The sequence below is a fragment of the Aspergillus aculeatinus genome (assembly GCF_003184765.1).
Source record: "Aspergillus aculeatinus CBS 121060 unplaced genomic scaffold BO66scaffold_26, whole genome shotgun sequence".
Classification (NCBI taxonomy): domain Eukaryota; kingdom Fungi; phylum Ascomycota; class Eurotiomycetes; order Eurotiales; family Aspergillaceae; genus Aspergillus; species Aspergillus aculeatinus.
In genome coordinates, this window is record NW_020291495.1 from 181,844 (window position 1) to 195,135 (window position 13,292).

The 13,292-nt window shown below is 54.8% G+C and overlaps 5 protein-coding genes and 1 non-coding gene across 6 annotated transcripts; 4 read left to right on the forward strand and 2 right to left on the reverse strand.

The window, feature by feature from the left end:
- Positions 1 to 349: 349 nt before the first annotated feature.
- BO66DRAFT_374913 (aminotriazole resistance protein) lies at positions 350 to 2,171 on the reverse strand (the record flags this gene model as incomplete). The annotated part of the gene is made up of 3 exons (XM_025645622.1): positions 1,830 to 2,171; positions 1,259 to 1,768; positions 350 to 1,196 (listed from the first exon to the last, which is right to left on the reverse strand). The coding sequence occupies exons 1-3, from the start codon at positions 2,108 to 2,110 to the stop codon at positions 350 to 352; spliced, it is 1,638 nt and encodes a 545-aa protein (XP_025503592.1). The 5' UTR covers positions 2,111 to 2,171.
- Positions 2,172 to 3,025: 854 nt separating this feature from the next.
- Positions 3,026 to 3,097, forward strand: BO66DRAFT_t164. Its single transcript has one exon. It is a non-coding gene; the product is annotated as a tRNA-Arg (tRNA).
- A 297-nt stretch (positions 3,098 to 3,394) lies between these two features.
- On the reverse strand, positions 3,395 to 6,456 carry BO66DRAFT_420704 (glycosyltransferase; the record flags this gene model as incomplete). The annotated part of the gene is made up of 11 exons (XM_025649895.1): positions 3,395 to 3,813; positions 3,878 to 3,956; positions 4,065 to 4,212; positions 4,276 to 4,623; positions 4,676 to 4,784; positions 4,842 to 4,958; positions 5,165 to 5,325; positions 5,381 to 5,742; positions 5,792 to 5,940; positions 5,997 to 6,212; positions 6,264 to 6,456. 11 exons carry the CDS (start codon positions 6,454 to 6,456, stop codon positions 3,497 to 3,499), a joined length of 2,199 nt encoding a protein of 732 aa, XP_025503593.1. The 3' UTR covers positions 3,395 to 3,496.
- A 383-nt stretch (positions 6,457 to 6,839) lies between these two features.
- Positions 6,840 to 8,242, forward strand: BO66DRAFT_452226 (RTA1 domain-containing protein; the record flags this gene model as incomplete). The annotated part of the gene is made up of 4 exons (XM_025651923.1): positions 6,840 to 6,847; positions 7,244 to 7,398; positions 7,456 to 7,698; positions 7,761 to 8,242. 4 exons carry the CDS (start codon positions 6,840 to 6,842, stop codon positions 8,240 to 8,242), a joined length of 888 nt encoding a protein of 295 aa, XP_025503594.1.
- A 1,149-nt stretch (positions 8,243 to 9,391) lies between these two features.
- On the forward strand, positions 9,392 to 11,008 carry BO66DRAFT_96188 (Zn(II)2Cys6 transcription factor). Its single transcript, XM_025653734.1, has 2 exons — positions 9,392 to 9,568; positions 9,646 to 11,008. The coding sequence occupies exons 1-2, from the start codon at positions 9,482 to 9,484 to the stop codon at positions 10,795 to 10,797; spliced, it is 1,239 nt and encodes a 412-aa protein (XP_025503595.1). The 5' UTR covers positions 9,392 to 9,481; the 3' UTR covers positions 10,798 to 11,008.
- Positions 11,009 to 11,633: 625 nt separating this feature from the next.
- Positions 11,634 to 12,243, forward strand: BO66DRAFT_96190 (uncharacterized protein). Its single transcript, XM_025653735.1, has 2 exons — positions 11,634 to 11,992; positions 12,197 to 12,243. The coding sequence occupies exon 1, from the start codon at positions 11,757 to 11,759 to the stop codon at positions 11,979 to 11,981; it is 225 nt and encodes a 74-aa protein (XP_025503596.1). The 5' UTR covers positions 11,634 to 11,756; the 3' UTR covers positions 11,982 to 11,992; positions 12,197 to 12,243.
- The last annotated feature ends 1,049 nt before the right edge of the window (positions 12,244 to 13,292 follow it).

Sequence of the window (13,292 nt, forward strand, 5' to 3'; positions counted from 1 at the left end):
TATACTATAAGTACTGCGCTAGTGAGTCAGCTCACGGACTGTATACTGTTGGTATAGGAGGTGTAATGGATATACAATGTAGACTCAGGTGTAGTAAGATGCAACACCGCTAATCTTCGCAGTAGCACAATCTAATTTCACACATTCTACTGCAGGACTTTACCCAAGCTAAGGGTCTATTGATCGTACAAATGATAGGAAATAGCCCATACCAATAGTCTATCGTGTTTCTAATCTCCAGTAATCAAACAATAGGTACATCGCTGTTGTGGTATCCGTCGTCGGCACAGTCTATAGTTATATTCACCGCGCTGATGTTATTGCCCTTATTGCCCCCAATGCTCCCCCTTCAACCCTCCCCACGACCTTTCTCTTCCAGCACACTACCCCTACTCCCACTCAACGCCTCCGAATCAACCTCCGACCCCTCCTTGCCACCAGTATTTCCCTGGCTCCCAATCCTCAAAAACGCACACAACGGGATTCCCAACGACGCGATCCCCGCACAGTACAAAAACGTCGCACTATAGGGCTCAATCGGATCGCCCCTGAAGTAACCCCCGGTGGCCGTGCCCCTCGCGACAACCGCATCATAAATGGCCGTACTAATCCCCATCCCGATCGTCACACACAGCTTGGTGACAGTCTGAAAGATCCCGCCCGCGATACTCTGCTGCGCGGGGGGCAGCGAGCTCATGACGTACATGTTGGCAACGCAGAACTCGAAATCCGCGCCCACGACCGCCAGCACCAGACCCGGGAAAATGAACGCCCAGTAGCTGCTGTCCGAGTGCTGGAGGCCCATGAGCAAGAACGAGCCGACGTAGGCGGTGGCGCCGACGGCCATCAGCAGGCTGTTGGAGACGAGGTGCATGATGAGGCCGGCGATGACGTTGACGATGATCCCGCCGATGGCCATGGGCAGCATGTGCACGGCGACCATGAGCGGCGAGTAGCCCTTGATGCGCTGCATGAACAGCGAGACCCAGAAGGACATGATGGGGAACGCCAGGAAGCCCAGCAGCAGGATGGCGATCACCAGCGAGAAGTCGCGGTCGCGCCAGATGCTCATCGGCACCAGCGGGTAGGCGTACCAGTTCTCCCAGAAGACGAAGGCGATCATGAACAGGGCGCCCAGGACGAGGAGCACGAGGACGTAGGGGGTCTTCCAGCCTTGCGGGGCGTCGGAGCCCAGACTTTTGGGCGGTGGTTAGTATTGAAGACAGTAAAGAAGATGAGGCGGAAGAAGGGAACTCACCTCAGGGCACCGGAGAACATCCCGATCCCCGCGATCGTAAGCAGCGTGCCCACGATGTCGAATCTCTTGATCGCCTGCACGGAGATCTCCGTCTTGGGCGAGTGGTCGACCGGCACGCTGAAGACGGCCACGACCACCACCACCACGTAGATGATGGCCAGCAGGAAATAGCTGGCGCGCCAGTTGAAGAGCTGCGTCGCGATCCCGGAGAATACGCTCCCAAACACAAAGCCCATCGGGTTGCCCGCGCTGAAGCACGCGAACACGCGGTTCTTCCGCTTGGACGGCCGTTGGTAGATGTTGGCCAGCATCCCTTGGCCCGGCGGCACCGAGGCCGCCGACATCAGGCCCATCACCCCGTTGAGGATGTCCAGCTGCAGCGGTGTCTTGCTGAACCCAGCCGCCAGGGAAAAGACGGCGAATAGGACCATACTCCCGAGAAAGAGGGACTTGCGACCGAAGAGATCCGCCAGGCGGCCGAAGAATAGCAGGAAGGATCCGGCGGCCAGTCTGGAGGGCAGGGTTAGCGTATGATACTAGGGCTAGTGGTACTTGGGGAATGGGTGCGTACGATGAGGAACCGCTGAGCCAAGTCAATTCCGCCGTGGTCATGTTCAGATCATTCTGGACTTCAGCGGTTATCACGGTGACGGCTCCGCTCACGAGCGAGGACATGGCGATCGCCATGGTCGCCACGGCAACAAACATGATTTCCTGGACAGTGGATGAGAAGACCTCAGGACGGGCTTCATCGTCGACCGGGCTGGTCGCAGCTATAGCGGTGGTCACCCCGTCGGATTTCTCCGACGGTAGACTACCATCAGTCGGCCGCTCCATGTCGTCTCGGAGCATCACTAGAGAGTACCGAGGGGGGGGGGGTTGAAGGGAAGGGAAGAGCGGGTAAATGATCTTGATCTCAACCTCGAGCCATGGGGTTTAAATGCCGGGTGGGCGATGGAAGTATCACCGCCATTTGGGAGAGAACTTGCCAGAGAGGAAACTGCATGATTACGCGATGGCGCGGCGAAATTTCCGCAGCGGCGATGAGTGCAAATTTGGGGTTATTCTCGATCGGTCTTAGGGTTGGTCTTGGCCCTCTGTGTCTAAGATTTGAACTACAGTATTCACTCCGTTCCGAAGTCCGACCACGCCTCCTTTGATTGCGCTGACTCACAAGTGATCTGATAACAAATACTTATCCTAAGCTACTCGAATTCTGCCTACAGTATCCAGTTGGCCCCAACAATTCACCGCCAGTAACTTCCTGCAACAGGTGTTCGGCTCGAGCCGCAGCTCGGGATCTGAGTTCCGAATGCGGTAACATTGACATTTTCTCTGCAGTTTTCAATTGACTCCGTCCTGCTTATTGCTTACCTATTGTATTTGCTGGCTGCACAGATTTGCTTTTCAAATCAACAAGTGACCGCTCACATGCGCATTCTTACGTGGCCATCGGAACGCAAGTAGTTGCCCCCAACCTGAATCATCTCTTCCATTGTCCTTCTGTTCGGAAACGACCCGGGTCTGGATTCTTCTTCGGGTGGAGACTGCCTCTCCACTGTTCCGGGCTTTAATTCAGCTACAATTCTTCCCACACTTTACAGGTATCATTTGTCATACCATGATGTTGGAGCGATCGGCCTTTTCGCACGATGTCGAAGATATCATCCGCCACCAGATTATGTGAGAAGTGAGCAGAAAAGGCACAACCTGATGTTTGCCTCTATTGGTATGTGGGTAGTGTTAAGGATAACTTACGTCATCCAAGGTCTCGTGGCGCAATGGTAGCGCATTAGTTTCCGGTACTAGAGGTTGTGCGTTCGAGTCGCACCGGGATCGTTTTTTGTTTTTCCCCCTTCTGCCCAGTTCAAGGTCTGTCACCGCACTTGTTGCCTACATCATGGTTTTTTTTTTTCTCTCTCTCTTTTTTCCTTTTCTGTTTGCACCTTGCATTTTTCATTAACACTACTGTGCGGACTATACACTCTGTTCATGAAATCCTCGATGTTGAAGCCACATCCGATTTGGCACTCTCGAGACTTTCTATGAAGAGTGGGAGATATATTTCGGCTCATGATTTCAGTACTTGACTAGTCGTTAGGGAAGGTGAAGGTGACAAAACTAAAAACCGCCTCGCTTCCCATTCAATCTTCTCGATAATCAATTCCAAAACATAATACAACACAGACTGCCCAAACATGCTCAGAATCTCCTCACGCCAGCCCCTCCTTCCCACCCTCAACCGCTTTCAAAAACATCAACCACATTCCCCCTGAACTCCAGATTATGGATCTTGTCGTTCCGAAACCCACGATCCAAATGCCGCCGGCAGATCGCCTCCACGTGCTCCTCGTTCCTGAGCTGGATCTGGTTCGTAGAAGATGATACCCCCCGAGAATCGCGTCTTGCTTGTTCTGCTTTTGAGGAGCCTGGTCCCCTTTCCCGGGTCGCATCCAATGCATCGGCGGGGAGCTCTTCCTCGCGACTGGGGTTCTGCCTGTGTGCCTTCACGCTCTTCACCCCGTATGCAACGCTATTGACCACCAACGCGGTACCTAGCAAGCAGCCCGTTAGCAAAACACACCAGCCCAGGACGATTCAAAGGGAAATGGGACGAACTGGTAAAAGGAAGCAGAGCGATGTTCCCAAAGAACCGGGCGGTTCCCACCCCGACGTCCTTCGCGAGGTTGGGTCGGCCCTTGCCGCGGGGGTTATCGCCACCGTCGGGCATGGAATCCTGTGGCACCAAAGGAAATCAAGTCAGACGGCAGTATCGAGATGGAATGTTTGCGTCGTGGCGTGATACCTTCTTCCGCAGCCCGGGGACCTTGCTCACCAGGTCCGAGGCACTGACGATGTCCTTTGCGGCGTGGGAGATTCCCCCCCAGTAATCCTTGGTCGGACGTTCGGAGGCGGGTTGCGTGGATGGGATGTTATATGGGCACCGCGTGATCCTGCATTCGGGTCAGTGGGTCCATCTCGCGGCGGTTCAGGTTGCGGATGCGGGAGAGGCCTACAGCACGAGATCCGTAAGCTTGATGCGTTGCTCCTGCAGCAGGACGGCTGCCGCCTCCGGGGAGATTGTCTGCGACGGTCGGTTCCAGATCTGGTACATGGCCAGGTCCTGCTTGGTCATGCTGCAGGGGTGGACCTGCGGAGGCAGCCAGCGGTAGAAGGACTTGATGGCGCTGGCGGCCCCGGCCTCGTCGAGGAGTTGTCGCTGGATGGCTCGGGTGGTCTGTTGGACGTCGGTGCGGAGGCAGAAGGCGATCGCCTGGGCCAAGGACTCGGAGGTGAGCTCGTTGGCGCGTAGTGGCGAGGCGGCGGCGCCGATTTTCGCGACGGTTTGGCCGGTTGAAAGGTGGCTGGATGAGTCAGTGTCTAGGAGTTTCGTGATAAGAGCCCGGGGAGTGTTACTCGTCGGTCTGTGCGATGACCACGCTTGGTTTGCCATGCCGTAAAGCCATTTTCGTGGTGTCTATGCTCCCGTTGTGGACGACCAGAGATACTCTGGGGAGTAGCCAGTCTGTTTGAAAGAGTGAGTGATGCTGACACCACATCATGATAGAGACATGGAACCTACCGCTGGCACTGGAGTTGACAACGTAACCGTTGGGATTGTTCAACTTCGCACAGACGTGCCGGCACTCTTCAGAGACAACAATCCGAAGCCCACGATTTAGTATACTCTCCCGAATGACTGTCACCAGCAAATCCGAGTCCACGATGCTGGTGTCTCTCATCATGAGATAGATCGGTGCTGCGCCCGACGAGATGAAGTTGTCAAGATCCTTCGGTGGGCGGTCGGACTCTTCGGGTTCGTGCAAAATATAGCCGGACATCTCTGCAGGGACGTCAACCAGTCAATTCACTCTCGTAATGGTCAGAGAGCGCGTATCCGCTCACCATGATTAATCGCCCAATCCCTCGGCTTCGGAACCAGAATCCTCGAGCAGAAGTACGTATGTGGAATCTCGTGGTCCATTATCAGCCTTCCCGCCACAGTTGGGGAAATGCTCATCAACCCGAGAACCTGTCGTCGGAATATGTTGAGGGGCTCCAAGATTCTGGTATAATGATGTTAGTCCTCTTCTCTCACTGAACAAGAATCGCTGGACTCACAAACGCCACGTCGACTCCTCAATTAACGCATAAGACAACATGTTGGCAGTCGGCTGATCGATCTCCTCGTTGGGATCCAGACGCGCTCTAGGATGCGGGAAGGCTTTGGTAGGGCTCTGCGGTGTCGCGGACATGATCTGCAGCGGGATCGATAGACGTTCCGCGCAGTGGATGTGGGCATGCGCCGTTGGGGTGGCGATGATCGCGTCCGCCATGAAGGGGCGGGCGTCGTCCCGGTATGGCGCAATGCAGGCTTGCCAGCATCGTTTGTATGCCTCAAAGAGGGAATGGCGGAGGTTGCGGACATGGTTCGCTCGGTTATCGGCTGAGTCGAGAGTTTGACCATTGGCTGTCCTGAAACTCTACACAGAGAGTCAGTCTTACATTTTTAATCCGAGAAGGAACACCTACTCGTGGGGATGAGGTGATCGGAGGGATGGCGAAGAGGTCCAGTCCGTGACTTCGTACCCTCGATGCGTATGAGACATCTGCAGCGATCCGGACCCGGTGGGAATCTTGCTGGAGTTGTTTTGCGATGCTTATGAAGGGGTCAATGGATTCTGTCCTGAAAGTTTAGCATTGAGATGAGCAACGACAGGACACCCGGCGTCATTACCATCGACGACCATCACCACGATGTCCAGTGGTGGCGGGTTAGGGCTTTCCGATTGGGGTTCACCACTTGAAGGAACGCTGCTGCTACTCCCTCCAGACTCGCTGCGATTCAACCCTACACTCACCAACCGAGCCTGCGTGCTCGGCCGCATGAACGCCTCGATGAAAGCAGACGTGCGCGACGTGATGTCCGCATTGATGCTAAACTTGCTGTGTTCTGATCGCAATCGTTAAACAAGCAAGAGCAGGTGGCTGCCGATCAACTCACTTTCCGGCGCAAAGCAGTAGTCCAGCTCCCGTGAATCGTTGGTAAACTCAGGGGGAAAGTCCGGCTCGATGGTCCAGAGGGACGCTTCTGAGGACGCGACTGAAGCACGCGCGGGGGAATATGCAGGCGGTGGATCCGAGTAGTCATCAACGATGCGGATTTGTTCAATGTTCAAAGATTCCTTGGAATCCATGTTGCAGCGTCTAAGGAGAGATGTAAGTGTAAGGGTTGTTGAGAGTGGAAGGATCGTTGGAAGAATTACATTCACAATTAAGCAATCTAAGTTAGGCTACCATGCTTCTGTCTTTTAGTCTTTCCAGTTCAATAGTAGAACTATATTAAGAACCAATTAAAGTGTCATTGATTTAGCTTTTTCCGATACACCGCGCATCGATTGCGGCAGGTGCCCTCAGCAGGACGCATGGCGGTTCCAGAACGTGGCTCGATAGTGGAGCAAGACGAGACCCCAACACATTGCTAGAAAACACTCTAAAGCCAATTGAGTTGTCAGGTAAGGGACAGAAAGGTTGAAACAAAAGTTTGAACATGGCGATCAAGCGGGTCAAGACGTCCGCCATGCTCGGGTTCGTACTCGGGTTCGGATCTAAGCTCAGAACGGTTTTTTGCGAAATGACCCACAGGCTCGGATCGTCCGCCAGGGACGATGAATCTGTGTACGTATGTGAAGAAGTTGCATGTCGAATCTATACGAACCCGATGAGCGGAGGCAAAATGTGATTGCCTAGATCCTGACCGAAGTCGAGATTCTATCAATGAAAAAAACAGCCAAATGCTCGCCGGCGACAAGTATTGAGCTATAAATATTTCACTGTACTTTGGACCCTATTGTAGGGATATAAAAGTGCATCGACTTCTGGATAACTAAAAACCATTATATACATCTCAATTGTTATATCAACGCTTCTCTGCATACAACGCCCAGACTTGAGTTGATACCCCTTCACCATGTTAGCCGCAAGATCCGAATCCACATTCGTGCTCTACGAGTACGACCCCAGCCTGCCGGCCGCAGTCATCTTCGCTGTGCTGTTCTTCTTGACCACGGCAGTCCATCTCTTCCAGCGGGTGCAAACCCACGCAAAGTACTTCAACCCGTTCATTGTCGGAGGAATCTGTAAGTAGTTAGAACGATCTCTCAGGCAATCCATCAATCTTACTGAGGAACCTCCAGTCCAGATCGTCGGCTACATCGCCCGCGCAGCAGCGCACTTCCACCAGACCTCGACCACGCTCTACGCCATCCAGACCCTCCTGCTTCTCCTCGCACCAACTCTCTACGCCGCCTCGATCTACATGGTCCTGGCCCGGATCATCACCTTCGTCAACGCAGCCGACCTGAGCATCATCCCCGTAAAATGGCTGACCAAGGTCTTCGTGTCGGGGGATATCCTATCCTTCCTTCTCCAAGCAGCAGGCACGTAGCCTCTCCCTCCCCTCCATCCTGTCCCCCATATTCTAACACCGGAGACAAAACAGGCGGCGGAATCATGTCCGGCGGCTCCGCGAGCGGCATGAAGATCGGGCAATGGGTCATCGTCGGCGGTCTCTGCGTGCAGCTAATCTTCTTCGGCGCCTTCCTGCTCGCCTCCCTCACCTTCCATCGGCGCATCGCCAGCCACCCGACCGCGCAGTCGGACAAGGCCACGGATCGCGGGAGCGGCAGCTGCTGGCCGCGGGACTGGCGCGGTCTGCTGTTCGCGTGCTACCTCGTCAGCGGGCTCATCCTGGTGCGGTCGGTGTACCGGCTGATCGAGTTTGCGCAAGGCAACAGCGGGTACGTCATCAGCCACGAGGCGTTCCTGTATGTGCTGGATGCGACGATGATGTTCCTGGTGATGGTGGTGATGAACCTGTTTCATCCGTCGGTGGTGCTGCAGAGCGAGGTGCGCCATCATCGGGTGGGGTCGGAGGAGGTCGGGCTGCAGCTTGAGCGGCGGGGGTCGCCTGCGTCGGCATAAATGCGGAGTTTGGGTCGAGGTTATTCTGAGGTTTCCTTCTTACATGCATATTGCAACTTTTGTTTCGGTGATTTCTGTGTGGCTTTTCTGATTGATAGACTGTTTTGGATCCTGAATTGTGAATGCTGTTTGTTTTATTCTGCCGAGTTATTGCTTGATCACTACCTAGAAAGCTTACTTCAATGGAGTTCTTCCAGAATTGTGTCATCCAAGTCTCTCTCATTGCCGAAATATGGTTACCATTGCTTCTTGGATTGTGTAGGGATAGTGAATGGGTATGCGGATTTCATGCCAAGCCTTGGAAACGTTGAACGTCCCGTAGACCTGCATTATTTAGACGCGTCTGTACATCAGAAGACAAGATAGAACGATGAAGAGATCCCGCATCAAGTCACTCAGAAGCTCCTTTTTACTGAATTCACCCTAGTAATACAGCCCCTAACATTGCTAAACAACAAGTTTAGCATTCAGATTACAACGCAGTGAAATGATTTAGATCCTACCAGAACATTAGGACCTGTATAAGAGATAACTCAGATCAAAGAGTCTAAGATCTCGAAACGCCAATTATAATTAGATATCTTGATCATATAGTTTAGGCATGTCTTCTATATTCTGGCTTCCTTCAACCACTAAAAGGTCTTGGCAAAGACACGCTGGGTTGGGCGGAAGGATCAGTGGCCAATCAAATTTAAGGCTGAGTGGACCCGGCACTGCGTCTGCCGTGTTTGGCGTGTTTGCACCCGGCAGGACGAGATTAGCGTGCGCCAAGAATAGCTCAGCATCCAGGCTTCCACCATAACAACGTCATCTAAAGAGGCTTGTATTCACGCCAGAAGAATTTGGATGCCTGGGACATCTCTGCATCTACTGTAGTTGTAGCATACATAGTTCAAGAAGGTCTCCGAATAGGCAGCCATGGCAGTGAACCTGCGCAGCAGATGACTCGGACGACAAGTCTGGGCAAAAGAAGAAAAGGGTCCACTTGACCCAGGGACAAGAAAACGAACTTTGATCCATCGCCTCAACGTTAAAACTTGCATGATCAGGCGAAACATCTGGGCTGCGATGGCAACCAAGACATCTCGCCCTGTTACGTGATTTGGCTCCTCCAGAGTGCGGTGGTGCCCAGTAATCTCCGATTGAAAATTGTTCAACCCGGTGAAAACGGGTCTGGAGCAATCAAGGTTATCTTATCGCCGGCACTGATTTGCGCGGGGCTTCTCCAACAAACAGAAAATGTCGGCCAGCTCCACAGTCCGAGGACGCCGGACTCATCGCAAGTCACGTAACGGGTGCCAGCAATGCAAGCACCGAAAAGTCAAGGTGGGATGCTTCATACCTCTTCCCAGCAAAGGTATCACCGGAGCAGTATGCTGACACTATGCTGACACGAATGACAGTGTGGCGAGGAAAAGCCGACGTGCGACAACTGCATGCGCCATGGCGTACGGTGTTCCTTTGCGGTCTCGACGCGAATGGCCGAAACCGCTTCCTCATTGACCGAAGCCACCTCCGCATCGAGTCGCAACTCGACGCCCAACTCCAGCGGCAGACGGAGTCCACCCGTCGAATTCCCCGATGACACCGCAACCAGCCGCCTACCCCAGCCACCCTCCTCAACCGGCACCTCAGACCTCGCCATCGCCGACCTCGAGCTCCTCCACCACTACACCACCTCGACCGCGTACACCTTCTCCGCCAACCCGACCCTGCAGACGCTGTGGCGCGTCGAAGTCCCCAAGGTCGGCTTCACCGCCCCGTACACCCTGCGGGCGATCCTCGCGCTCTCCGCGCTACACCTGGCGAGCCTCCGCCCGGGACAACAAAAAGACCACTACCTCGGCCTGGCCAGCACGCACCACGACGCGGCCCTGCGCCTGGCCACCCCGGCCATCGCCCAGCTGACCCCGACCAACGCGACGCCGCTCTTCCTCTTCTCGGCGCTCTCCTCCTTCATCTGCTGCGCCAAGCCGCTCAAACTCGGCAACTTCCTGCTGTGGGAGGGCCACGAAATCGCCAACTGGCTCCTCCTCATCAAAGGGACAGGCACGATCGTCGCCGTCGCCGAGGACACCCTCAAGAACGGACCCCTCGGCCTGCTCTTCAGCGTGCACCGCCGACCGCGCGCCCACGATTTCGACGACGCGGCCGCCACGCAGCACGCCTTCCTCGAGGACCTGCGGCGGTTTATCCTCTCCGAGCCCCACGACGACCCCCACGCCAAGGCCATCTACTCCGAGGCCATCGACCACATGAGCCACTGCTTCACCCTGTGTCACGAGAAGGGGTGGCGGCTGGAGACGGCGGACGTGTTCATGTGGCTGCTGCGCGTGCCGCATGATTTCCTGCTCGCGCTCAAGGAGTACCAGCCGCCGGCGATGGTGATCGTCGGGTATTTCTGTGTGCTGATGCACCAGCTCGAGTGGATCTGGTGCATGCGCGGCTGGGGCACGCATATCCTCTCCCAGATCTATGAGCAGGTGCCTGGTCCCGTGTACCGGGCGTGGTTGCAGTGGCCGATGGAGCAGATTGGGGTGTTGTCGGGGAGGTGAGGGTGGAGTTCTGGTGGGAGGTGGAACGTGGTAGATAGGGTTGGTCCGGGCTCGTGACTTGACTTTGATGCCGACCGAGCAACTTATAACGGTTCCCCGTGCCGGGATGCATCACACATTGGCAGCGTTAAGGCGTTTTCATCTTCTTCTCCTGAGCGTGAGCATCCTTCTGTATATTGAAGATGAGACCTATCTCGGAGTGATGATGAATCATAATAATATACATGCATTATATAGAGGTACGCCTACCACCCTCTTTTTCTAGCTCTGGCCGCTAAAGAAAATCATACCTCCATACGGAGGCCGGAACCAAGACCTATGTATATAGCTCGCGTCGAACCAATGGCTCCGTGCTGGCCTGGCTCGACACGCGCGTCCGGCGCTCGGACTGGGTGTCCGTGTCCGTCTCGGTGGAGTCGGCCATGATGCGTGTATCGGTGAGGACGGGAGGCCGGGGACGATGCCGAGACGGGTGCGGTGGCATCCTGCACTCGGGATCCGAGGGGGCTCGCGGCTTGCGTCGCCGCAGAGTGTACATGGTCGGGAGATTGGCGGCCAGCGCCGAGAGGAGCACCTCGAAGAGGGTAATGATGACGTTGATGCCGGGGTTGGTGGTGGTGAAGAAGGCGCGCGAGAGACTCGCCGCGGCCACTAGAATGCCGATGGAGAAGAGTCCGATCAGAAGGAGGCGTCTGTATTCGGGGTCAGACTGAGGACGGAGAGTGGGATATGGAGACAATGAACGCACTGGCGCCAGGGTCGGTGGACCTGGACTACCCAGGGGATCGGGAGTATGATGAGGATCACGTCGCTGGAGGTGTTTTGCACAACATAGGAGTATAATGATCCTTTGGCGTTGAGGCAATGCACTGCGTTCCAACTCGTTGTTAGGATCTAGCCCTGTGGGGAACAATCAATCTTCTACACTCACCCGGCGGGTGTCCCGTCAGGAGGATATTATGCACTGGCCCGACGCAGGACACGCTCCAGCCGACGACCGCAAAGGCAAAGGTCAGCGTGAGCCAGCCCCAGGCCACGAGAATCCAGATGCGAGGCCACGGAAGACCACCCCAGACACGTTGGATGAAGAGAAGCACGACTGCTTTCTGACCCCAGAAACTAAAAGCAGGCACACAGATCAGAGAGGTATATCTAGAAGGTGCTTGTGGGGGAAGGCATACTAGATGAAATACCCGTATGTATACCCGACATACACATGCGTGATTCTTCTGGCGATGGCAAGGTCATGAGGGGTTGGCCCGCCCGGCTTCTCAAGTACACCCGACACATTGAACTGTCCAACCACCGAGACCATGGTCGTAGTCACCAGGAGAGAGAACATGCACAGCATGGTCACGTAGTCACTAATGTCGAAGGGCTGACCTCGATGCTTGCGCAGCCACAGCCGAGTACCCATTACCGCTCCCGCCATCGCGGCGACGACGCACTGCAAAACGACGGAGAGGGGGGGACCAAGATTGGAGACCATTGTTGTGTTGCCATTCAATTAAAAAGAGAAAGGCCACATACTGCTGGAAGAGTGAGGTTACAAGTGAAGCTTGGAAGCAACATTAGGGAGTGTGCGATGGACCGGGATCCTATGAAAATGATATATATACTAGTCCCAGTAAATATGATCTGCGCAGGTTCGGTGGGAACTGTGCTCAACCCGATATTATGGCTACAGTAGTAAGGACTGTACAGTACTCCAGGAGTTCGGTGCAAGCGGGTTTACCGAAGCTCTGACAACCTCGGTTCCAGGCCATAGCTCCTTCAGTGCCAAACAAAGAATCTGAGATCATGAGCTCGCGAGCTCGAGCTTTTCCCTCCTTCGCTCGCTCAGCTGCGGAGGTGGACAGCCGCTCGAGACCCCCCTCGAACCACCCCCTAACCCGGGGGAAGGACAGAAGATCATCGAGCGGAACCCGAGTCCAAGCCATCCAAGCCACCACGGACAAGATCCTGATGGACCTCAAATGACGAAAGCCAATTGCTCTAACCCATTGTCCTCTGACTTTTCTGACTCGGAGTTGTCTTTTTCCTACAAGCTCAACCTCGAAACCACGGCTCGGGGGGGGCCAAAGCGAAAGTCCAGCCGCCCTGACTTTGGTTCGGGCTATCCCGATGTGGACTACGCCAAGCGAGAGACAGACAAAGAAACGCTGCCGCCACGAGCCGTGATTTGTGATTGTGGAGTGATAGCTATTGCTCGAGGGTTTGGGACCGAGCTGAACTTATGTCATGACTCCGACTCCTCCCCGCGGTTGCGGGTTTGCGGGTTCCAGGTCAAGCTCGACCCAAGTAGGCGGTACCCAAGCCATGGGAGCACTTTGGCTCGCACCTTGAAATTCATATAACTACACTATCATGCCATTTGACTGAGGTCACGAGCATTGTAGTCAGTCAAATTTATGATAGAGGTGCTATGATCCATTGGAGAGATGCGCTGAGTCGAATCATGGGTCTAGGTCGCCAATGCTGATCTACCGCGCCGA

Excerpts from the sequence above, each read along its gene's own strand:
- BO66DRAFT_96188 (XM_025653734.1), top strand. The coding sequence starts at position 9,482 with ATGTCGGCCAGCTCCACAGTCCGAGGACGCCGGACTCATCGCAAGTCA. Across the intron at positions 9,569-9,645 it reads GCAAGCACCGAAAAGTCAAG|TGTGGCGAGGAAAAGCCGAC; the intron begins GTGGGATGCTTC and ends CACGAATGACAG.
- BO66DRAFT_96190 (XM_025653735.1), top strand. The coding sequence starts at position 11,757 with ATGCACTGGCCCGACGCAGGACACGCTCCAGCCGACGACCGCAAAGGC.